Source organism: Mixophyes fleayi, chromosome 2, assembly GCF_038048845.1.
Source record: "Mixophyes fleayi isolate aMixFle1 chromosome 2, aMixFle1.hap1, whole genome shotgun sequence".
NCBI classification, from domain to species: domain Eukaryota; kingdom Metazoa; phylum Chordata; class Amphibia; order Anura; family Limnodynastidae; genus Mixophyes; species Mixophyes fleayi.
In genome coordinates this window covers 340,085,234-340,111,700 of record NC_134403.1, presented here as the reverse complement: position 1 = coordinate 340,111,700, position 26,467 = coordinate 340,085,234, and the positions used below count along the sequence as shown (strand labels likewise).

The window sequence follows — 26,467 nt, the reverse complement described above, 5'->3', positions numbered from 1 at the left end:
TCCCTATGGGGTCTATGCATCAAAGCACGATGAGCCATTAAAAAGGAGAAAACAGCAGGTTTCTTCGTTAAGTGGCCATCGCAAATTGCATCAAGGGCTTATTTCAGGAGAAATCAAAGAATTCTACTGACATAACCCACTCTGCAGTCCCCATAGATTGTGTAGAAAGATAACAACAACTCAGGATGGCGTTTACCTTTCTTTTCCTAAAGCTTCTCAAGCTCCGTGGATTGCGCACAGCACTTCCTCCTTTCACTCATAGCCGGATTAAAGGGGGGCACAGAGGGCACGTGCCGCGGGCCTGGGAGGAGATAAGCTGCTGGATGTTTTTAATAACTATCTTTTTCACCCCCCCTCCCTCGCGGCACCAAGCGCGCGGGAGGGGGGGGTGCCATAAGCGAGGGAGCGGGGGATGAAAAAGAAAGTTAATAAAAACATCATTGGTGGTCAGTGGCAGCAATGGGCAGCCAATCCTGAGGCTGCCTGTTGCTGATTGGCCTCAAGCAGGAAGTGCTCATTTCACTTCCTGTCTGAGCAGCAGAGTGATGCAGCAGAGAGCAAGGTAAGTGTGTGTGTGTGGTTTTTGACACGGGGGCTTGTGGCAGTCTGTGTGTGTGTGTGAGGGCAGCAGGGGGCTTGTGGTAGTCTGTGTGTGAGGGCAGCAGGGGGCTTGTGGCAGTCTGTGTGTGTGTGAGGACAGCAGGGGACTTGTGGCAGTCTGTGTGTGGGGCCCCCCTGTCTAAAGTGCCCTGGGTACCCCAGAGCCTTAATCCAGCTCTGCTTTCACTGGCAGCGCTAGGCTGCCGGTAAGTAGGGAAATTAGATTGCAGCAGAGGGTCACTTCGTCGGGGCTCCCAGAGCAGCCCCGGCATGGTGCATTCAATGTGCATCACTGCGATGTGCATCAATGCATATTTAATGGCACTGCATCTTATTGATGCATAGACCCCTTAGCCTGTTAATATTAGCTCTCTAGTGACAGCAACATACGATCTAATCCCCAATAGACATAAACAATATTCTGCAAGCGATGTTTGTTTAATAAAGTAAATTGCTGTGTCCCATTATATTTCATTTTGCACAATATTTGAAAATTTATTTTGATTTCCTGTTTGCAATAAAGATTTGAAAACGTTGCAGTTTGAAATAAACTCCATAAAAATAAATTTTTATTGGAATAAAGGAAATGAACTAATAAGTCATCGTGATATGTAGTCTCTGGGGAATTCTACATCCTGCTGCTAGACACAACATTTAATTCATATTTAATTTACGAGAGCATTTTCTTCTTAATATACTACTTGAGTTTTTTTCATAGCAGAGCTTTCAAAACCCCAGTTATCCTTAGCAGTTTTCATATAAATTATGTCATTTTCTGTGTAAGGGAATAGCATACATGTTAGTCTCATTGGTAGCATTTCTTTTATGATTTTTGTATTTATTTTTTATGCGTCAGTTTGATTCTCCCAACACAGAAATAAATAACGGAAACCTTTTCACTGTAAATGTTCTCCCTATGTCAGGGTTTCTTAAATCTTATTTTCCTTCTCAACTAAAGACAAGCGAAATTTTCGAAACCGTTAATATTTGTCTCATTCCTCATTTAGCCGTAACAGTTTCAATGTTTCATCAGCGGAATTTCAGCTTAGCTCTGTTCTTTGGCTATTAATTCCGTGAAATGTGCTTTGATCAATACATAGCAGAATGTTGAAGCAAAAGTGGAACTCAAAATAAGTATCGCAGAACTTCGCACCTCTGTGAAAATGTCTGTTCCACAGTGAAACTTCACAGCTAATTTGCTGGCTTATAACTTTCACTGGACGAATAGGTAATTTGTACTAGTGTTTTTTATTAATAGTACATTTTTGAAAAAGACTTCTTTTTTTTATTAAAATACCATAGTAGTGTGGAAACTGATACATACTTGCAAACTCTCCCGAAATGCCCGGTAGACTCCCGAATTCCGGTAGGTCTCCCGGACTCTCGGGAGAACTAGCAATTCTCCCGCATCTGCCCACTTCCTAGTGAAGTGGGCAGATTTCAAGCTTTCATGATGCCTCTCTCCAGGATTCGCATCATTATAGCCCGGCCCCTGTGTTAAAATGACGCGATTACATCACAGGGGGTGGGTCAAAATGATGCGATTTGCGGAGCCCCGCCCCCCTCACACCCAACTCTACTCTGAGACTCCCGGAGACCAGTCTTTAAAGGTTGGCAACTATGAACTGATAGCCTTCATTCATAGGGTGGCCAAGGAGCTTCCCAAGAGTGTAGTTACCCACCCCAAAACCCACTGCTGTGTGCACTGCCTGGGGGATATTTGACCATGTTGACTTCCCCCAGGCTGAGTGCACAAAAGCCATAGGCATGACCACATTGACCCCCCCACACACAGTCTTTCGGTATAATAGATGCTGAACGTTCAGCCTAGAGGGCTGTGACCGCGCAGACTGATAGGAAACTATTGGTCCACCCAGTAACTCTCCTCTGTCCATAATCTGTCTCTGATAGGTCCGTGGATGGTGGTGGAGCCCCTCTCTGCACCGCTGTTTCTTCATGCCCGTCAATTGTTTCCTATATCCCCTGTAACTTGTACATATATTCCTGCCACTTTGTAATTATTCTGCTAGGAGACCACATGACCAGAGATAAGATACAGAAAAGGCTGAATGTTAGGATTTATTTGCAATTTAATTTAACCTTACACCAGGGCTGGAATTTAATAGAAGTTGAGAACGTAGCACACAAATTTAGGGTCACAACAAACCCCACTGTGAGGAAGACGCTGTGGTGTGGAATATAGTATAAAATTGGAAGCACAATTTCAGTATACTTTATAGATGTACTTTCAATTAGCTAAAGTTTTAATTCAGAATTATACTAAGGTCTGGTCTCCTAATTTTGAGCACATAGATTTTTCTTTATGCTCATTGGTCGACTCATGATTTAATACAACTTCCATACTGCTTAGAAAGTGCTAAACATTAGTTATAGGTTTATTTACTAATACGTGGTGATAGGGTAGATTTTCTATTGCTGCTTATCTGGTGGGCGGAGCTTATATCATACCCCCTTCATTTCTACGTTTACCGACGGCAGAGGGGTGTACGTGTCCTTCACATGTCCTGATTTCTCTATAGTTCAGATTTTCTGTGGAGAGAGGTAGTGTCCTCCATGTGGGTTAAAAAGCCCTGATTTTCAGTTTGTATACTTTGGGTAATATGGGTGTATCCTAAAAGACTGAGGATAGATGGGTAGATCAGATGCGCAGCCTAATATGTTTTGATTTTTAAATTGGGAACTTCTTGTTGTATGCCTACATCATACTTCCCGACTTTTACTTATAGGCAAACTAATACTTATAGGCCAACTTGTATAACTGGCCTCCGGGAGATCCCAGGGACAGGGTGTGGTGGGAGTGGGGGAAGGGGCGGAGAGCGGAGATTCGCATCATTTTGGCCCCACCCCCACAACAGACTCATCATTGGGTTGCGGGGGATTGGGTCAAAACTACGTGATTCACAGTGAATCGCGTCATTTTGGACTCCGATGGGCAGGATGTGGGAGACCTGCCTGCTCTCCTGGAGACCTACCCAGCATTCAGGAGTCTCCCGGACAATCCGGGAGAGTGGGCAAGTATGCCTTACATTTAGCTCTACATTGCTATATACTGCATATATAGGTGTGCAGCTATCTAAGAGTCTGCTACAATGCTGTTAGCACACAGCTCTATTACAGAAGACTATTACTGAAATCTTATAATTAAGGGCCCAGTATTAGTATTTTATTTGCTTTGTGCCACTTTCTATATATAAATGTAGACTTTTTATTATTGAATTATTCAAAGCATCAACCTTTGTTCTATATTCTACACCCATGACAGGTTTATTGTATGTCTAAATCCACGTGTCACTTTTTCAGCTGAGTTTTTCACATAGTCCATGCACTGCATAACTTGACACATATCCGATTTCCCTTATTCTCCCAATGACTGAATTATTGGTATAATGAAATTCATACAAAAAAATAAATTGTAACAATTATATGGAGATAGGTATTTTTCAAGTCTTCAAGGAGAGCCCCCGAAATAATTAACCTGTCTGATAATATGGGGAACCATTTACAAAAATGCTTAAGTTACCCATCGTAGTCTTGTTTATGTGCTCAGGGGAGCAATCACAAAAACTATGTACTTACCATATGTGCGTTGTACTTTTCTTAGTCATTAAACATGTCAAAATTAAATAACTTTTGCCAAATAATTTAGTACTTAGAAGCATCTACCTCTAAAGATAATGTTAAATGCATTTTATAGTCTTTTTTTGGTTTATGGCCTAGCTGTAGTATACACATAAGCCACGATATATGTGTCTTTAAGAGGTGTATAATATCTCAGGCTCAGATGTTCAGTACATGATATATTTATTTTCCTCCCACTGGTCCTAATAAAAAGGTTCAGCAGATAGTAGACTTATTAAAAATCCGCTGTTGACATGATATAGCGTATGGACGGTTTAGGAATTGTTTTCACAGCTGCAGCCCATTACGTATTAGATAGAGCATCGTACCTGGGATATGTTGAGATTTTGTATTCTTTCGACTTTCAAACAGTTGCAATAAACAAAGATTCCACGATTTGTAAATTAACTCGTTCAAGTCATGACAGGGAAGTGAAAGGATGAGTGCAGTTCTCTGTGTAATATGTTTTGATAAGGCAGTCTCCGGTATGAACTTGAGATAGCCAGTTTCTGCTAATACCTTATGACATTCAGGTGATGATATGTGAGCCTGAGCCTTCCCAGATCATGTCAAGTTTCATATCATGTGACCTACTTGGATGTAGCCCTAATGCTCCATGTACAAACGGAGACAGAACACTAGCGGTCAGTTTTAAACTCAGACCGACGCCATACGGAATACTGAGGGATTGCATATAATAGAGAGAAAGGCCCATAGAGGCCACATGGTAATAATTAAAATAATTAAACATGAAAGCCCTTGCTCTGACCCAATGGATGGCCACACAAAATGGAAGGCAGATATAGAGGAAAGAGTGAGAATGTACCCCATATGTGCTATATTCTCTGTACAGCGCTGCTAGTAGTGCTATATAAATAAATGGCGTTGATGATATCTCCTCCATATTTGTCTTCACACATGGACCCCATATTGATTATGCTGCTACACATTGCTCTGATTGTGTGGGATCTTAGATTGCACAAAATTTGCATTGACTTAGTCATCTGTCATGTTTCAAACAGAATCCTTTACTATGCAAGCAGCAGTCCTTAAAATGTTCCTGAATACAGTGCAAGCAGCCACATTGTTGGCTGAATCAATATTCATTAGACTACAGCCTGTGAGGTATCACTGAGACATGAGGCACCAGGCACTTTGTAACTGAACGAAGAGAATTCAAAGCTGCAGCATTTTATATATGTCCAACGAAGAGTACTAAAAAATATATAAATATAGAATATGTATGTCTCAACACTGGCTGCCTATTTTCTACCGAATCCAATATAAAATACTTTTACTAACCTACAAGGCCATCAACAAAGCTGCACCAACATACATGTCCTCTCTTGTCTCAAAATATCTCCCAACTCAGCAACTTCGTTCTGCACAAGATCTGCGTCTCTCATCCACATTCATTACATCCTCACATTCCCGGTTACAGGACTTTTTTCGGGCTGCACCCACTCTATGGAATTCTCTCCCTCGCACAATAAGACTCTCCTCTGGTGTACAAACTTTCAAGAGTTCTCTTAAAACCCACCTCTTCAGACAAGCTTATAATATTCCTCAACCACCCTCTTAACCTCACTACATTACCCTTTTACCACCCGTTACACAATTTCGCTTAAGACAACTACCCCCTGACCAACATTGTTGTGTGACGGGATCATTTAGCTTATGAGTCACTTTTACCTTTGCAGTCTGGCTGGACCGAAATGCAAAATGTAGACTTAACCTCATGTATCAAACTCCCATTTTCCCATAGATTGTAAGCTTGCGAGCAGGGCCTTCTCACCTCTTTGTCTGGTTTACCGTTTGTTTATTAGTTTATCGTTTTTGTCCCCAATTGTAAAGCACTACAGAATATGCTGGCGCTATATAAATAAATTGTGATGATGATGATGATGAAAGGGGTGAAACTTAGCTTTTTAATAGGTTACTACATATGCAGGCTTGCTGCCTGGGGAGGGGAGGCGGTATACTCTATAGAGTAGCAGGGCCCAGGACTGTCTGTGTAGTGGGAGGAGCAACCAACCAGGTGTGACCACGCCTCTTTCTATATCTATTTAAAGGGCCCCAGGAAGTTGCTCTTCTGGGTCCCGAACTTTCTGCACACAGGAACAACAACTGAAAGATGATATTAATGTACAACTGCTATTTCATGTTACTATATAACTTTATGTTCTTGTAAAGTAAAACAGTATAATTTCCAAGTTCACTATGACTACCTTTCAGATAAACAGCCCTGCAAAGTCCTTTCTTTCATTTCTTTATGGAAACCGTCTTTTATTTAATAAATGTAGCCATAAAATAACTTGCAAGGACTTATTAAAAAGTATCAGACTGTTCTGATCTGAGATTTTTTACTAAATTGTCAAGAGGGTTCTTAGTCAATAAAAGTGCATTGCTATCACAAGCACAACCTGCTTCCAATGTTCACAGAAAAGTGATCTTAAAATGACCCCTGTGTCCCAGCATTCCTGAGTGACTGCAAATGATGCTGCTCAGATTTCCTCCTTCTGCCTTTTAATATGAATTACAGATATGCATCATTATACAAGAGGCATCTACTCCTATTAGAAAGGAAATTCAACAGAACACTTTGTGCTGTAAAAATGATAGTGTTTTCATAATGTCATACTTCTGTATGGTCATTTGAAGCTAGCAACCATTGATGTGATAGAAATCACAGCTGTTACCAAAATGTACAGAGTAATGAACTTTGTTTGCGAGAGTGATCGCAAACAGCTGTTATGCTAAATTGCTATTTTCTCTTCAGACTCTGCAGCCTTTTGGAACAATAGCCTAACAAGTCTAATAACCTGTAGCTAGATCAGCATAATTACGTTAACACTGGGTGGCAAAGTGGTCAGCAATACGTGCATTTCCTTGTGGATGATGTGGAAGAAAAGTAATCCAGTGCCCTTTCTGGTGTCCGGAATACTTACAGCTCAGGATATACTCACTATAAACACTTCTGCAATGCCTCATTCTCCAGGAGTATTTGCAATTGCACTGCTGCTGACAGATCTTGTGCCTAGAACGGCTGATTGGATGACTGTGACAGCTATCCAATCAGGTTGTGACACAAGGTGTCAGCAGGAATAAAATACAAAATCAACAGCAGAAGAATGAAGCATTGCCTGGACCCAGAGCATAGTATCTCACTAAAGGCAGGGTTCCTGAACAGCATAGCCCTGTTGTTCTGATAGATGGGGGGGTTACAGTTAAATCTTAAGTACGGGGGAACATCTTCTTTGAAGGAAACAAAATATCCCCTACCTGGAAACAAGTCCAGGCCATTAAGCTTTGAAGGAGTTTGGGAGGCCATAACTACAAACATGTCATATAAAAGTACTTTTTCATGTGCAGACACACACACACACACACACACACACACACACACACACACACACACACACACACACACACATCTGCAGAGTTTCTGATTTTAATTATCTTAAAATGCATCTTACTAGAACCTTAAAAGACTAAAATATATAATTATATATATCATTGGGTGTTTTTAAATTTAGGAGCCAAATAGACACTTTCGGGAACCAATGGAAGAGTTCATACAAATAGAGTCCATCATAAACTATAAGATTGAATTAAGTCCTTGGATTGGATTTATTTGATAAATTGTAAGGATTTGGCCATGTCTTGATAAAAATCTTGAAGACTGTGTGAATGCATTATCAGAAACGTGTTTCTGTTAATCTTGTGTTTCAATAAAGGTAACACAGCACATGCATGTTTCTAGGGCTTATATGTGCTACACCCCCTAGTTCATTTGGGGTAAGAAACAAATCCATCTAAAGGGTCCCAGTTTGCATCTTGACAAACCATGTTGTATGGCAATGGGTGCAAATGCAATTTTGTTTTTGCATGCAGGGCAAATACTGCTTGCTTTCATGTAGCACCAAAATACTGGGTAGCGTTATTTCAACACTGCGATTTAGAGTTGAACTAAGAAGCACCCCTCCATCTTTAAATCTATCTACACATTATAAGTTGGCTCCGTGCAGCATTGCTTGAATTTGCCAATAATCTAAATTGCAGGTTCTAGCTGGACTTACTCCTATCTCTAAATGGGGCCCATGATCTAAAATATTCTAAAAAAGAAAGTAAATTCAGTACTATTTATAACCACTAGATGGCAATCAGCTCTTTCATTCACACCATCATATTTTCATTTTATTTTTCTGTAGTATGCGGACTATACTTGGGTAGAATTCTTGTATACTGTACAATTGTCATAAGCATTTTTATGGAAATTCTTTTTTTTGCCCCTGTGATAGCTCATATTCTACTTCTTTACATTTTACTTTCTCCCCTGCAAAATCTTGTGCTTGCCCTGCTGTAGTTAGTTACTGTATTCCTGTGAGGCTTTTACATCCAAAATCCCATCTACAAATGTTATACCTTGTAGAACAACATAGAAAGGGAGCTATGAACTTATATATATTCAGTAGCCATTTTGACTGTAAAACATACTTGCCCACTCTCCCAGAATGTCAGGGAGACTCCCGAATTCCAGAGAGAGCTCCTAGACATTCTCTGCATCCTGCCCACTTCAAAAGGAAGAGAGATAAGAGCCTCCAGGGCGCGATTCTCTATGAATCGTGTGATTGGCTCTGGACCCCACGGCAAACTTACGCTTTTGAATCAATGTGTTGGGGGTGGAGCCAAAATGATGTGAATCGCCATGCCATGCCCCCTCTATCGTCACACTGGACCACCCTTCCAGGATCTCCTCAAGGGAAAGAGTAGAAAGTTGGTAAGTATGCAGTAGAAGACTTGAAAGCCATGCCAGTGATGTTAGGAAACACACCGATTGTACGTTTACCTTAATAAGGCACCCGGCTGATCTAAATTCAAGGATTTCCCATTTTGTTGTAGTCACATGTATATCTTCATAGGCTCCTCTGTCTGCCCTCTGTAATTGTATTGGAAGAACTAACAAGTAAATTTATGATTCCGACACAAGATTTTGCTGGAGTCTGCTAAATTGCTTTTGCAGTTGAATGAGCATATCTCATTACTCTTATCATTGAAATTAGAAAGAGAAAAATGAATATTGTAACTGCAGCCCTGCCCTTGACGCGACATAATCTTAACCCATCCATCTACTCCCTGATTAAGGATTACTGTTAAATCGTTTGCTCTCCACAGAGTCTGCAGGAGAGATTCGCTACAGATCTTTCTGGTGCCGATGAAGCTCTTAGTCTTCTGGTGAACTTCACTTTTCATTAAAAGTATTTATCATTCCCTGGTTCCAAGCACACAGAGATGTGGTTAACAGGTTTTTAAAGAAACTAGTCCCAAAGGTACCTTGTGGGCTAACATGGGCTGATAACTTAATTATTACAAGTCATCAACCATTGCTGAATTTTGAATATCATAATAACTATATCTGTGTATATATACATGTGTATATATATATATATATATATATATATATATATATATATATATATATATATATATAAAAACATTTATATGTGTGTATGTATGTATATATATATATATATATATATATATATATATATATATATATATATAAAAAAACATTTTCCATACCTTGATATAATGTACACTAAGGGCTAGATTTACTAAGCTGCGGGTTTAAAAAAGTGGGGATGTTGCCTGTAGCAACCAATCAGATTCTAGCTTTCATTTATTTAGTACCTTCTACAAAATGAGAGCTAGAATCTGATTGGTTGCTATAGGCAACATCCCCACTTTTTCAAACCCGCAGCTTAGTAAATCTAGCCCTAAGTCATTGTCTACATACTTGCTACGCAGCTGGATGCAAGCTAGCTTTCTTTTCTCTTCTCATTCAGATTCTTGAAGGCTGACTGCTGTATTATTCAGTAGACTTAAAGATAGGTAGTCTGCATATCCCCATGATCATAACTTTATCTCAAAATATCATAAGTTCTGATACATTTCCAAAACTGTTACATAATTGTATTTTTAAACAGTATTAGCAGCTTTTTTTTTTTTTTTTTTACATAAGTGAAATTGTACTTTTGGTTTAGTGGCTCAATAAATACATTAGTTCTATATTATTTTTTTATTTAATCCGCTTATTTCTGTCCACTAATGGACTTTTATCAAGTGTCCTTGATAAAGTTCCATTAGTGGATCAAAACGTACATTTATTAAAACAACACTCTTAGTCTATCACTCTATATGCAAGACCTGAGAGTGTCGTTTTTTCCATCTGTGTTTCGAAACATTGCTGCTCTCTGAATTAATAAGTATTTTCTTTTGCAGTCCTGAGTTCCGTCTTTTCTGTGTTCTATTATACATTTTTGACATGGGCAGGAGACCAGATTCCGCTGTGGTCTGAGCCTGTAATTGAAAGATATTGTCACTTTAATGCTTTTGAATTTCAAAATGTTGATCATAGTTTCCTGTTCCTGCTTTTAGAAACAAACTTTCTCCTTCTAACAATCTATGCAAACAATGTAATAAAGTGGGCCCGTCACTAACAAAGGCACGCCGAAATTTTGAGGCTGAGACAATATTCTTGAGAAAAGTGGCCAATCAATTCACTGGGAGCTAGTGACATCATTGAGGCAGCCATGCTGTGGTCTGTACCAATATTCTTGAGAACTCAGCCTATCGCTTTCGAAGAATCGATAACCTCACGAGGCATGAGGCACTCTATTGTGTGCAGGGAACGGGTAAACGTTAAGAGTTGTACATCTGTTTTCTGTTCCCACTAGGAGAGGCTGAGAACCTCTGCTAATGATAGGACTTGACAACCGATGACATATTTCACACTTGTCAAACAATAACATATCTGAGATATTTCTCTTTTTTTTTTATCAGGGTGATTTTGTCAGCACTTCTGTTCTATGTTAACCGTATGAATATATAAATAAATAAATATGTCAGATATGTGAAGAATTTGTTTTCGTTGCTTGGAAAACCAGAAGGGACGTAAAATTGTGCTGTTTTTATAATGTGCCATCTGTAAGCAGGCTGTTACCAATCAGATCGGTAATACGGTCAATACGAGACGTATTAATTGCGTTCACTTCACTTCTTTATGAGAGTGAATTGATTCTGATTACAGTAATTCAAGCAGAAGCCAAAATACTGTGAAGCTAGCTAAGAAAGCTCTTAAGATTGATAATTGTCAATCCAAGTATTTTTACTCTACCGTTCTAATGTATTCCGTGAATCTTAATATGCTGCTAGTGTTCTTCATATAAAACTAGTATAAGTAGCGCCAACACAAGGAGACTGGCAAAACAGCATGAAACCATCAAAGTTCAAATTATTATAACATCTGAGACATCTAGGGGGTAAATTTATTAAGTTGCAGGTTTGAAAAAGTGGACATGTTGCCTATAGCAACCAATTAGATTCTAGCTGTCATTTTGTAGAATGTACTAAATATATGATAACTAGAATCTGGTTGCTATAGGCAACATGTCCACTTTTTCAAACCCGCAGCTTAATAAATTTATCCCCTAGAATTATTTTGTTACCCTCCTCAGGAACCCTTTGGCTTACAATCACCATTTGAGCAGATGCAGGAAAAGCCATTGTGTAAGGTAAAAGAGGGGCAGGGACCCCACTGGACCTTTGCAAACATCCCATTTGCTAAATTAAAGTGAACAGTCATCTGTATAGAAAAATTTATTGTCTTCCTAAACTCTCCCCCTTCCTAACATGCAATATCTGAGTGCCCAATAATTATTACAAAAATACATAAATTACTATTAGTAAATATTCCTCTTTCGCATTTTTAAATGATTGCATTAATGTCAGCAATGTCATGTAGCTTATTATTGTTTCCTGGAATTCACATTTGTTAAATGTATCTATTTCTCTGTATAAGATTTTTTATGTTCAAAGTGCTTTTTGAAGGTTTACTTTGGTTCCAAATGGGGTATATTTAAGGATAACAGGAGTATTTTGATCCAAAATAATAGATGGACATTCCTGAGTAAAAATATCTGGGCAGAATTGTCCATTACAGATCCACAGACTGCATGCACTTCATTCACATTGCCCACTCCCTTTCCCTGAGGAATGTCACACTGAACAATCATTGGGATTCTTGGGATTTGGAAGTATGACATAAGAGGGTTAGCTGGGTGGTATGGAGACTGTGATATGCTATATATATATATATATATATATATATATATATATATATATATATGTGTATATATATATATATTACATTGACATATTTCAGCTTTCCTTTTACATCTCGTTTGCAACACATGTAAACACATATAAATCAATTATCTTAATCAGATATTGGGTAAGTTAGTGGCTGGCCAGGGGGTATTTAGACGTTATATGTTTTTTTAAGTTTGTGAACCCTACATTCATAGTTTCTTCCCATATATTGTGACTCTAAATCGTGCTCAGACAAATGCTGTATTCCAAATGCTTCACTCTAGTCTAAGGGGGCCACCAGGGGCAGGCTGGGCAGGGGGGCATCCGCCCTCTGGGCTGGCACCATAGTGGGCTACCTTGGGCTGGGTCACTGGACCATCTGCATTTTTTTCCTTTAAAATAGGCTGCTGAGTTGAGTATTGGCCCCTCAGCCCTTCCCTCGGGGCCACTTTATCTTTACTCCCCCTATCGCTGCAATAAGGCTGGTTTTATTATTAATGTGAAATAATGCGTTAGATACTCAACTACTGCAGAAATGTTGGCTCGCAGCGGTAGGGGGTATCTTACCGACTTGCCGGTCCTGTCTTTCAGATGTGCGCTTCGTTGCCAGATTTGGTCTTTCAGTTCTACAATGTTGAAAAAAAACAAAACATTTTAAAAGTAGATCACATTATAATATTTAAAAACATTTATACATAAAGAAAATGCTTTATTCAAAGATTGAATCTGTTATTGTCGTCCCGAGGTTGCGATAACAGAACAGGTATTGTGCCAGTACAAATACTGCAGTGATGCTTCTTAAATTGGCTTCCCCAGATTTCACCGGCAATAGTAGTGTTATCACTCCTGTTTTCAATAGTAATAGTGATTTTTATCTTTTGATAAATTTCTCCCTATGTTTCCTATAAAACATAGATCACATCTAGGGGTAAATGGATCAAGCTGCGAGTTTTCGGCGGGTTTGAAATGTGAAGATGTTTTCTATAGCAACCAATCAGATTCTAGCTATAATTTTGTAGAGTGTACTAAATAAATGATAACTAAAATCTGATTGGTCGCTATGAACAGCGTCTCAACTTTTCAAACCTGCTGGAAACTTGCAGGTTGATACATTTCCTTCCAAGTGTTAATTTTCTGCAGCCCCGAAATGAAAATAGTATAGTACAATGATGTACTATCATGTCATGATTTATGCAGTCACTATATTATTTAATTCTGACTGCATCATATTGCACACTCTGGTTGTCCTCATCACCTCTATGCCAAGCTTACTTATAAAGATTACAACGTCCCGGCCACAAAAATATGTTTTTTAGATTAGCAGAAGATGTAAGAAAATAGCTGAAAGATGCACATATTTTATCTCCACATTTAACTAATCCCAATATCCCCAAAGGGCCATTGTAAGCATATGAAAATGATAATCCCAGTCATCCTAACAAAGTGTACGAAAAATATTACATGCAGCTGTTACCAGAACGGGATAATAATGAGAGATCGAAGAAAGTTAAAAAACCATAAGAAGTCAGTTCTAGTGCATGTTGTCCGTTCTCGCAAGTTATTACTTGTTATTTCCTCGCACCTTTATCTGTCAAGAATCAAGGGATTTTCACACGTTAGCTTCTAAAGGAGTCTGGTTTACTGAAATCTATCCTAATAATCAGGTTTTCAACACCCAAGTCTCCTGTTGACACCAGATGCTACACAGTTTGATAGGTAGCAGTCTAATAGTGATATATATATAGAAAGATATATATATATATATATATATAGATATATATATATATAGATATATATATATATATATATATATATATATATATATTTGTATATATATATATATATATATATGTGTATATATATAGATATATATATAGATATATATATATATAGATATATAGATATATATATATATATATGTGTGTGAATATATATATATATATATATATATATATATATATATATATATATATATATATACACATACATATATATGTATATTATGAGAATAGTCAAAAACAGTCAAGATCAAGTAAAATTAGGAGTTATAAAATATACTTATATATAGAAAGTATGAATTATATGAATTATTCACACATATGGAGTTATAAATCAATGGCACGGGGCAATAGAGAGCAGATATGTTTGTTCCTTTTTTTGTGACATCATACACTTACCCTTTGGCCTCTGACTATTCCTCCCATATAGTGTATTAAGATGCACGTGGGAGTCTTCGTGGTAGCTTATTGGATGTCTCTTGTTGATGGGTGAATGGCAGTTGTTCCTTATGCACATTGAACCTATGTTTGCAGTGCATTGCATAAATCTGTGTGTACCTCTTGTTGGTGGCATAGCTAAATGCCCCTTGACCTTGGCGCAAAATATCACGGTATCCGATGTGCCAGTTTAATAAATAGTGGGGATATATATGTGCAGTGCTGTACTGTATGAGATAGAGGCCTCAATAACTGCTAAATATCCCTTATTCTATCACACACAACAGGGAAAGAAGTGAACCCTGGCCCCACATAGCATATTGGGACCCCAGGACCCCTGACATATCTTCCAACTGTCTCAATTTGCAGATCTTGAAAGGGCAGATCTTACATGGAAGTGGGTGAAGCGTTGTCAAAAATGGGTGTGTTTGGGCATATCTGAGTGATGGGGTGTTTAGTTTGTCCCGATTACACATGAGTAATTGTTAGGAGGTATTTCTTTGGCCCTAATGCATTTGCTGCTGTTACTGCCCCTATTGCCTCTACAACATATTTAAATGAGCTGCTGTATAAAGGAGGAAACAGGTGTCATTCTTAAAGGCGGTGGCAGTCAGCATATCGATGCTGACTACCCCGACAAAACTTTCCCCGACATGAGGACTCCGAAAGGCTCCTTCCCGACCATTAGCAATGACGATTCCTCTTCAAAGTGTCTTCACCCAATCACGATTAAGTAAGAAGTAGAGATGCTCAGGCTCAGCTCCCCGAGAACCGGACATACCCGAAGTTAGCAGATCCGAGTACCGAGCGAAGCCGGCTCGGTACTTTTGCGCTTTTTCGGATTTGAAAACAAGATAAAACGTCATTGTTACGTCGTCAGATCTCGGATCTTGAGATTTTTGGATTCTTTTTTAAGATCCAAAATAATGGTGTGTGGGAGGTAGGGAGGGCCCAAGGACAATTCCATCTTGCACCATTTTTCTTTTCTGCCACTGCTATGTGCTAATGTGTCCTAGATATGCTAGGAACTGCAGTGTGTTTGTGCCATTGCTCTGTCGCTTACCATCCAGCCAGGTCGCTGCAGTATTTGTCCGAAAGTGTATGAAAATAATATTGTGATCTGTGAGGTGGTCAAAATTGACTGCAAATGACTTGAAATTAGTGTTAAGGTTAATAATAATGTAGGAACAATATTTTGTGATATTAGAATATTTTAGGATTTTTTCTAAAAAAAATCCAAAACCAAAACACACAAGGGCGATATTGCCAAAACCAAAAACACGAAGCTAATCCAGATCCAAAACCAAAACCATTTTACAGGGGTCAGTGAGCATCTCTAGCAAGAGTCGGCTCCACTTGATGACATCATTCACCATGGCGATGGCATTATCGCTGTTGTTAAGGGGGTAATGTAAGTATCGATACTCGGCCTCAATGTGCCGTACCCCACCCTTTAAAGGTGACCCCTTTGCTGTTCAATAGATATCTACAATGCAATGTAATTTGCACAAAATGTGCCTAGCTCTGATTATTTATTTATTCATTATCCCCACTTCTCACCTTTGCACCCTACCCCCTCGCACATAGACATTAACACCGCTTTCTGCTCACCCTCACCTCATTAACAGGTGGGTAATAGTTTAGTTTTCATACACAGGGGCTTGGAAATGGCTCAGGTTGAAACCCAATATTGCATTTTTCTATATAACAATATAATCCATTTGTGCTGTAGTGGAACTCTAGACGCACTGCAAGCATTGTGTGTGGTACAGCTGTGACTGTGTTGTTAAGAAAGCTATCAATCTGATAAGAATTCTCTCGGTATATATAATTGGAAGTTGTGCCCTGGTTTACTTAGCATAAAACCCAGAGAGAGTTTTTGAAGTAGTTCATACATCGCTTTCTACTGGGGTTTGTTTCTCAGCCTCCCCTGTTGTATGTATTAGCGAATATTATGCTAAAAATAGTCTCTTAAAAAGTCTGTTAGGCAGGAACTAATGAGGAACTGTCAGGGGAGCACCTCTTCAAGAGACGATTTCAATGAAATAAAACTGTAAGATAATTACTATGGCACAGATAAATTCACCAAACAATGAGGACGACGTCTCGGGAATGGTTCATTAGACTGTGATATTGCTAATCAAGGCTCTTATAAACATTAATTCCTTGAGGCTTCAGTGGGAGTTCCTCTGACCTGTGTGTACAGAAAATCTCATTTTATTGTGACAGTTTTACTATTTTGATATTATTTTTTTGCCGGACCGCTAACCCTAAAATGCATGTACAAAAGCAATATACAGTATTTGGAGAAGAGGCTGTTATTTCAGTGGAGGGGGTGAATTGTGCTCTGTGCACATTAAATTCCCTGGTGAAAAACACAGCAGGGGACAGCCTGAATCCCCGAAATTGAATATTAAAATGACAAAATAACTTGAGCAGCTTTTGTAACTAGATTATAAATAAAAAGTAAATGATTATAAAAGGGTTGTCCAGTATTAATACAATGCAAATTACAATACATGTAATGCTGTATCTTATGTTTATTTTAAATAAAATATAAAATATTTGAAATGTTAGTAAAAGAGAACCCTCCTGCCAGAATTGTGACACTAACTGTCGGCATGGAATATGTTATGATCTCCTTAGTGACGTATTCACATGTTTCAAGTTTAGCCTGTTTTTATTATCACCTTTTTTATTCTGCTTGTTGTAGTGTTAAAATGACTTTAACTATTATTGTATTTATTACATTTTATTTGTAAGGCACCACAAGGGCTCCACGGTGCAGTACACAGAGGATTAGGCATACTTGCCTACTCTCCCGGGAGACTCCCGACTTTCGAAGAGTCCTCCCGGAAGAGTAGGCACAACTCCCGGATCCTAAAAAAATGCCGAAATTAATGTCATTGAATGTTGGGGGTGGGGCTTAAATGTGTCATTAAGCCCCGCCCCCTGCTATTCAATTCCTTGAATTTTGCCGTTTTTTAGTGGGAGCGGGGCCAAAATGATGCAATTTTTCAAATCCTGTCCCCACACGTCCACCTCTTCCTCCCAACTCCCGGAAGCCAGCTTCAAAAGGTTGGCATGTATGGGATTAGGACATACAACAAAATTACAGTTATGCTGGGTGTGTTCAGATTTAGGACTTTAAGGCAACGCACGGGCAAGTAAAGCTGGGTACATACCTATGCAGTCTTACGTCAGATGCAATTTCACCAACAATTGCAAGTCCCGATGAGCATTATGACTCATGCGTACATACCGACACAATGTGCCTTCACGTCTGTGATGGTTATGGCACAACCATCTCTACAGATATCTGCCTACACTGCTGGTCATGAGTGCGTGCACACTTCCATATTATCTGACATCATTCCATCGTTGATTGCGATTTTTTGGGAAGTTTAGAAAATCAAATCAACAGATGCAATGTGTTTTGGTTTGATAAAACATGATCGTAGGAGCGTACACACTTTTGTAGTATCGGACTAAAGGGTGTGAATCGTGTGATCTGAACAATAATTGCATTAGTGTCTACCCAGTTTAACATAGGTACGAAAGTGACAAAAGTAAGTAAGTACAAACAACAAATATACATGATTACAATCTGCAAAATGACATAATTACATAAGGAAAACTCTAGGATAGAGGGCCATGCTCGTGAAAGCTTACATCCTAGAGGGGACAGGTGGACCCAGAGAGGGTGAAACTGAGAGGGTGAGCATAGGTGGGCGATGCGGAGGTGGGAGGTTAGTAGGAGGGCTGAGAGGCTTAGTAAAACAAACACGTCCTACACCCCTTAGTGTACCCTTCACTTTTTGAACTGACTTTTCCAAAAGAACTTTGTACCACTGGTAGGTTATAATAGGGGTATTTTAATAGTGATTGGTAAATGCAAGATATATAATGCTGCATCTTTAAGTTTTGCTTTTATTTTTAGATAATTAGTGAAACACCATGAAAGTATAGTTAATATAAGTTCTGGACATTGTACTGCTATTTTTCCATCCATATGATACAATAACTGGGCTATGATTCATGACGGAAAAAGTATAAACACAGAGTGTTAAAAAAAAAGTTGTACCCTTTAAAATTCTCTTATTGTGCCAACAACAGCAAAATCATTGGGGTTGGTGCCTTTGAAAACAGCAGGTACTGCGGCTACGGGGATGATTGCCAATCTAAAGATTAGCGCAGATTTGAACTTGCTTCAATTCCTCGTTTTGTAAGAATGTTCTAATACCTTCTTTACAAATTGTGTTGTGATGACAGGAGAGAAAAATCAGATCTAATCCAATAAAAGGGATTGGAATGCTCTGCAGAATGGCTGAGACTTTATTCACAGCAAATCCTTCTTTTCTTCTCTGCCACAGTGACAGGAAATCAGTAATGCTTCTCTGGTTGCACATGTAAACCCTACGGTTGGTCCTTGTACAACATTCAACACCTTAGCTGGAGTTTTAGTATTGAAAGTGTTATATTAGCCTCTGTGTCTAGAGCAATGGGGTTACCAGGGACAAGAAGGGATATTGAGGGAGGGGAGTTAGAGATGTAAATGGTGCGGTTGGTTATGTATATTAAATTGAAACCATCTCAGGAGCAAATGCAAGATTTTTGTGGGCAGCATTCTACACTTATTGTTTCTCAATTTGCACATCACGTTTTTTATGTATGAATTATAAACACACACAGGTATATGAGGGTCAAATGCACATGTCTGTTGTACAGTGGATACTAATCCTGCCCTAGTATAACATTCAAATTACATTTACAACAAATACATGGTTTGGATGGAATTGCTGTCCTTTGCCACCTAATGGTACTAGATAGTAAAGGAACTTTATTTTCCTAATATCCTTAGCATAAACTTGGTGGGGGGTGGGGTTTCCAGTCAGTGTCATTTTCCCTTAACGTTCCACTGATTAGGGAGTAATTTCACATTTACAAAGTGCTATATGTATATACCACACACAGAAGGAAATGGCATGGTTATTATACCCTTATAATGTGTGGACCATGCCATATACCCTTGTACTATAGCGGCGGATCTAGGAGGGGGGCAATTGGGGCAATCACCCCCCAGCAGCACAATCATACCTTTTAAATCGCCACGATGTTGATCAAAGGGGGTAGACCAATCGGGACCAGGGGGTTGGGTCAACCGGGACCAGCCAGTCAGAATGAAGGGGGCGTGATTACGCTAAATCGACCACCCTAAAGTCTTATTTTCCTTTTCATTTATCACCTACATGTTCTTTGCTGACAGCCCCCTTAAATTCCAGTGATGTTATATTGAAAGTAGAAGGTCAGATCCAGCAGGCCTTCAGTTAGTCTGTCCAAATACAATAGTTAATATTAAACAACCACCACCCCTCCCCCAATATCAGAATAACATAAGTCTGATTGCAAGACTGCTGCCATTGCTCCCCCATTCATCTTTAATGTCAATTCAACAATATTTTTATCTGTATTCCCACCACACAAAAACACATCCACATCCCCATCTTCATAAACACATTCTTATGTTTATTTTTATTTTTGTAGACACTTGTTTAGAAGGGATGATGCTGGGATAAAAATTTGGAATTATAGGGGTATATTTATCAAAGGGCGAAAGTCCTATTGGTAGAGAAAATGGATATACAAGTGTCGTCTGGGTTCGCCGGCAATTCCTTCCCCATACAATTATTTTTATTAGTGGAAAATAGTCTTTCTATATTTTACTTAAAGGGTACCACAAGGGTTCCACGGTGCAGTACACAGAGGGTTAGGGCATACAACAAAATGACAGTAAAACTGGGTAGATTTAGGACTTTAGGGTGATGCACGGGCAAGTAAAGCTGGGTACACATCTATGCAGTCTTACGTCGGATGTCATTTCTGTAACAATTTCACAAACAATTGCAAGTCCCAATGAGCCTGCTGACTCCTGTGTACACACTACATGATTTACCTTCAGATCTGTGATTTTCATCTGTCATAACCATCTGCTGAAAAGATCGTGACTCTGCACAATCTACAGAGATCTGCCTACGCTGCTGGTCATGAGTGCGTACCAGGGCCGTCTTTCCCATTGGGCACAATGGGCAGGTGCCCGGGGGCCCTGCAGCCCAGAGGGGCCCGTCGAAGGCAGCACAAAAAAAAAATTTATGAAAAAAATGAAAGAACACACTTACCTTGCGGTCAGCTGGCGATCCGGCTCCCTCCCTGGTCTCCTCCTCCGTGCTGTGCTCACAGTGCATGTCGGGCGTGACGTCATCACGCCCGCCCGACATCCATTGCGGAGCGCAACGGAGGAGGAGACCATGGAGGGAGCCGGATCGCCAGCTGACCGCAAGGTAAGTGTGTTCTTTCTTTTTTTTCATTAATTTTTTTTTTTTGTGCTGCCTTCGACGGGCTCCCCTGGGCTGCAGGGCCCACATACACAATCAGGGGCCCCTTGTGCACTGCTTTGCCTGGAGGCCCAAAATGTTGTTAAGAGGGCCCTGGTGTGTACACACTTCCACATTTGCTCAACATAGTTCCAGCATTGATCGCGATTTTTAGTTTAAGTTCCTTCCTGTGCCAAGCGAAGAAGTGAGTTAAAATTTACTGCTCTGGGACGGAATTGCTCAGGCTGCTAAATATCACTCAGCTTCCCTGGTGATGTGTTATTGATAAATAGCGCTGATAAATGTTTTTTTTGCACCACAGTGCCGATAAAAAAATCATATATTATTATCACTGCATATCACATAGAAACAGCATAAATACTATAATGCCAAAGAATCTGGGGGAGAAAATAAAAGAACGTAATTTGCCTCTAGAAGAAAACACAGCAGGGAAAGTTAACTTTTCACCACAAAAATAATGAAAGTCACTTAAGAACACATTAGTAATTGTTTATAAAAAAAACGTTTTGAAAGCGTACAGTGTATGCTTTTAAGGACACCCATCATTTTTAAATAACTATATAATTATTAACATGCATCTGAATTCCTGTGCCTAAGTTAACCGTTAATGTTCAAATCACCGTTCACTTCAAAACAAAGCTCGCTGACAGTATTCTAAATTTAGGTTCAGAACCAGCGCTCACAGATCTCTATTCATTTTCTACCCTTTTAATAGCACAAGTGTTTTCATTATTTATAATCTAGTAGCATATTAGAAACATCTGCTAGCTTGCCACCAGTACGCTGCTAATAGAAAATGCCAGTTCATTTGTCTCTAGGACCAACATGTTTCTAGATAAGTGTACCAAGTCTTTAACCCAGCTGTTAGCTCTTGGTCCAAGGCCAGATCCTCTCAATAGCCATTACATGCAAACCATTACTCCTCGCCAACGATAAATATTGTTTTCTTTTTTTTTTTTTTTTCTGTCCTCTTTCCTGCTCAGCTCCATCTCCTGTCACTGTAATTAGAAAAGACCGGACATCAAGAAACAGCATTGCCCTGTCTTGGCAAGAGCCGGAACACCCAAATGGGATCATCTTGGACTATGAGGTCAAGTACTATGAAAAGGTGGGAAGAATAAGATATTAATGAACTCTATTGTTTTATCCAATAATAGGTCTCTTAAGGTTCCAAAATGTTACTGATATGCTCTGTTGTAAACGATTGCTTGCTAGACAGAATATCTATATTAGACATCTATTTTAAGTGAGCAGTTTTATTTCTGTGCAGTGTTATTAATTATGTTTAGAGGGTGCAGTAAATGTTACGAGTTGATTATAATGTATTGCTGTTTAACTTATTTTAAACTGTTTATATATTTCTATTATGCATACATGACATTAATATGTGCATTAGCTCTTTCAATTTATATCCTTATTAGTGGTGATTACTGACATAATTGTTTACACTGGGTACTTGGGGATGTAATCACTTCCCTTTTCATTAGGGATTCTGGGTAATAGATACCCCAACCATATTTTATTTTGCCGTTCGAAGTTACTATATTATTATTTATGCTGTACAAGATTATTTTGAGACATGTGGAGACACAAATAAAATTTGCTCCAGTTAGAAAATAATATAACAATTAGTCTGATAAAAATGGTTTTTCTTCTTGAAATGACTTTAATTATTTGGTTTGTACACGGCCTTTTGCAACTTTTACTAAATATTTGGTCATAGACTATAACACAAAGCTGTTCTCTGGATACAGCTATAGCCATATGCGGATCGGCTGGACAGATTGTTGAAAGGGGCTGGGAATGACCCAGCGGTTTTGGTGCATGTTGGCACCAATGACCGAGTTAGACTCCAAGGGGTATATTAACTAAACTGCGGGTTTGAAAAAGTGGAGATGTTGCCTATAGCAACCAATCAGATTCTAGCTGTTATTTTGTAGAATGTACTAAATAAATGATAACTAGGATCTGATTGGTTGTTATAGGCAACATCTCCAATTTTTCAAACCCGCAGTTTAGTAAATCCAGCCCCAAGACTGTGTATTTGTTCAAGGAAACATATAAAGATCGAGACATATTTTCAAAAAGGTTATCTTATATCGTGCAAGTACCTGACTTCAGGGGTATCTGTATTTCTTGTTGTGTTACTAGATGAAAATCCACAGATTTAAAGGAGTGCTGACACTCTAGAAGTTATCATCATCATCATCACCATTTATTTATATAAGTTCCATCAGACGTGCATGCGTGTCAGCAAACTTTTGCACGCCCTGCAAGTGAACAAGTTACAGTAGTTCTTATGTTACTGAAATATGATGGATTCCGTGATAAAATGTTTGGGTAGGGTACTCACATGTTCTGATTTTCCCAGGAAGTCACGTTCTTTGCCAACAGAAGTCTTATTCGTAGCTCTTATTTTTCCTTCAGACTTCTGCTAAATCTACATCAATGGTGGGCAACAGGAGGTCTACCTGCCACATTTTTCCCTCAAATCTCACCTTTGGCCCTCCTGACTGACAGTATTTTCCCTTTTTTCACAACAAGGAAGGTCTCCAATCTGTTCAATTCCTCCGATCATAGGGCTTTAAGGAGAGCAAAGCATAAAAATGGAGTAACTTTGAACCTTGGCAAAACCATGTTCCATTGGAGGGGGAGGTAACTGTAAAATGTGGGGACAGATTTATAGTTGCGGTAGGGCATGTCCTAGATCAACTTTAAATTTCAGTTTATAAGTAAAGCTAACAAGTATTTGTGTGCTACATGAAGAAACAGCCAGTATTTTCCTTATGTGCAAAATAATAAACTAATTTGCACCACTAACATGGTTTGTCCAGGAGCAAAGTTACTACTTTTTTTGCTTTGCTCTCCATAATGCCCTATGATTGGAGGAGTTGGATGGATCGGCCTTCCTTGTTGTTGGCATGGGTTCACCTTTTTATGGCAAAAGGAAAATACTGTCAGTCAGGAGTGTCACAGGTGAGATTTGATGGCCAAATGTGGTGGGTAGACCGCCTGTTGCCCACAACTGTTGTAGATACAGCAAAAGTCTGAAGTCTGGGAAAAATAAGAACGTCGAATAAGACTTCCGTTGGCAAGGAATATGGCTTCCTGGGAAAATCAGAACATTTGAGTGCCCTACCCAAACATTTTATCATGGAATCCATCACATTTCTGTAACATAAGAATTACTGTAACTTGTTCACTTGCGGGGCGTGCAAAAGTTTGCCCATAGAGCTAAACTTTTGCACCCCTGCAGGCATGGTTATCATAGAATGCACATCTATGCTTGTATATGTGTATGCGCATCTATGCAAAAGTACTCATGTACAAAAAATATTTTTCACTGCTCATTTGTGCTTTTGGAAATAAGTCTTATGGGTAGATTTACAAAAACTTATTAAAAAAAAAAGTGAAGGTGTTGCCCAAAGCATCCAATCACATTCTACCTATAATTTATCTAGTACATTCTAGAAAATGATAGTTAGGCTCTGATTAATTACTATGGGCAACACCTCCACTTTTTCTTTTTAGAAATTTTAGTAAATCGACCTCTACGCCTGTTTTTCCAACAGGATGTTGATGTTTCCTAACTCATTGACAAATATTACCAGTAAATCCTGAATTAAGCTGCTGCTTATGTTATGTTAATGTATTGCTCTGAAACTTGTGATATAATGGACTACGATGGTAGCAGGAGATGGTTTGATGCTGCCTTTAAAATCCACAATGCTTATCTATAGATTAAACCAGGGAGAGCAGCATGTGAGATCCTTAAGTACTATCATGTATCATTGGTCTACATTAACATATGATTTCCAGAAAGCGAAGGATTTATGGACTGTTCAAACATCAGCAGAATTTCAGTTGATCTTTTAAATTTAAACATCGCAAAAGTTTTTACTGCTTTAAAAGTGAATTATCGGATGGCTTATACTAATTACTGAATATTTTAAACTTCAAACAATGGTATCAGCGTTACAATAATATGTTTCAAATGTTAAATGTCCGGACGTAGCAAGCAGCTGAAAACCATAACTGAACATGTAAGAATTCAAGATAAAAACGTAAGCTAAAGAATAGCACATCATTTATTTATGACAGTGCGTTTAAGTGTACATACTGCCTGCACACTCTGGAGGCTGAACCAATATACAACCTATAATGTCAATCACTAAGAAATTAGTGACAACATTGGGGCATGAAGCATAAAGGGAATTCCTTCCTAGTGAATTGATTGGCTACATTCTAATGACTATCGGTTCAACCCACAAAATGTTCACCTCCACTGTGTATAGTGACACTGTTGTTTGCATTGATTTTAACAATAATATTTGTTTCCAAAAGCAGGAACAGGAAACTAGTTACACCATCCTGAGAGCCAGAGGCACCAACGTGACTATCACCGGTCTCAAGCCTGATACCACTTATATTTTCCAAATTCGTGCCAGGACTGCAGCTGGATATGGATCAAACAGTCGAAAGTTTGAGTTTGAGACAAGCCCTGACTGTACGTATCCCTATGTTCTGTACACCACAACCTCCATAAATTATATTTTGCTGTATTTTTTCAGTCTGTGTTCTGTTCACATAGACTTTTTCTTGCAGAAAGCAATGATCTCTTCCACTGCTATATTTAGACCCCAGCCAGTGCATGAGAGAGAGAGAGACGTGGCAGACCACAATGTAGAGTACACCAATAAAGACAATGCCACGGTGTTGAGACTGGGTATTGTATGGGAGCTAGAGTAGAAGCAGCCTCATTAAGACAGCGGAAAAATATAAGGAACGTTATAAGAACTCTTTAAGAACAAGAATGCAAATAAGTTTCTCAATTAGTGCAGCACACACAGCAGAGAGTGTTCTAGGAATTGGAGTGGGTTATTTGAACACTTACATACTTACACTCAGCAGAGAGTGTTCCAGGAGCTGGAGTGAGTTACTTGAACACTTACATACTTACACATAGCAGTGAGTGTTCCAGGAATTGGAGTGGGTTACTTGAACACTTACATACTTACACACAGCAGTGAGTGTTCCAGGAGCTGGAGTGAGTTACTTGAACACTTACATACTTACACACAGCAGTGAGTGTTCCAGGAATTGGTTTGGGTTACTTGGACACTTTCATACTTACACACAGCAGTGAGTGTTCCAGGAATTGGAGTGTGTTACTTGAACACTTACATACTTACATATAGCAGTGAGTGTTCCAGGAATTGGTGTGGGTTACTTGAACACTTACATACTTACATATAGCAGTGAGTGTTCCAGGAATTAGAGTGAGTTACTTGGACACTTACATACTTACACACAGCAGTGATTGTTCCAGGAACTGGAATAGTGCTAACTACTCGTCTCCCATTTCTTCAACTGATGGTTCTCTATCAGTCCAGCTATACTACCTACTTTGTCATACTAACATCAAAGAAAGAACTATCCCACCGTATGTAAAAATTCAAATAGTCACTA

The 26,467-nt window shown here is 39.0% G+C and overlaps 1 protein-coding gene across 2 annotated transcripts in view; it reads left to right on the top strand.

Annotated features, from left to right (window-relative positions):
* The window catches only part of EPHA3 (EPH receptor A3), a 293,753-nt gene that overhangs the window by 187,530 nt on the left and 79,756 nt on the right, over positions 1-26,467 (top strand). The window contains exons 6-7 of one of the 2 annotated variants that reach the window (XM_075197046.1): positions 21,982-22,106; positions 25,346-25,505. In XM_075197046.1, the coding sequence (XP_075053147.1) occupies positions 21,982-22,106; positions 25,346-25,505 (285 nt within the window). Of the gene's footprint in view, positions 1-21,981; positions 22,107-25,342; positions 25,506-26,467 lie in introns of both variants that reach the window. The other variant, XM_075197045.1, reaches the window with a different exon arrangement.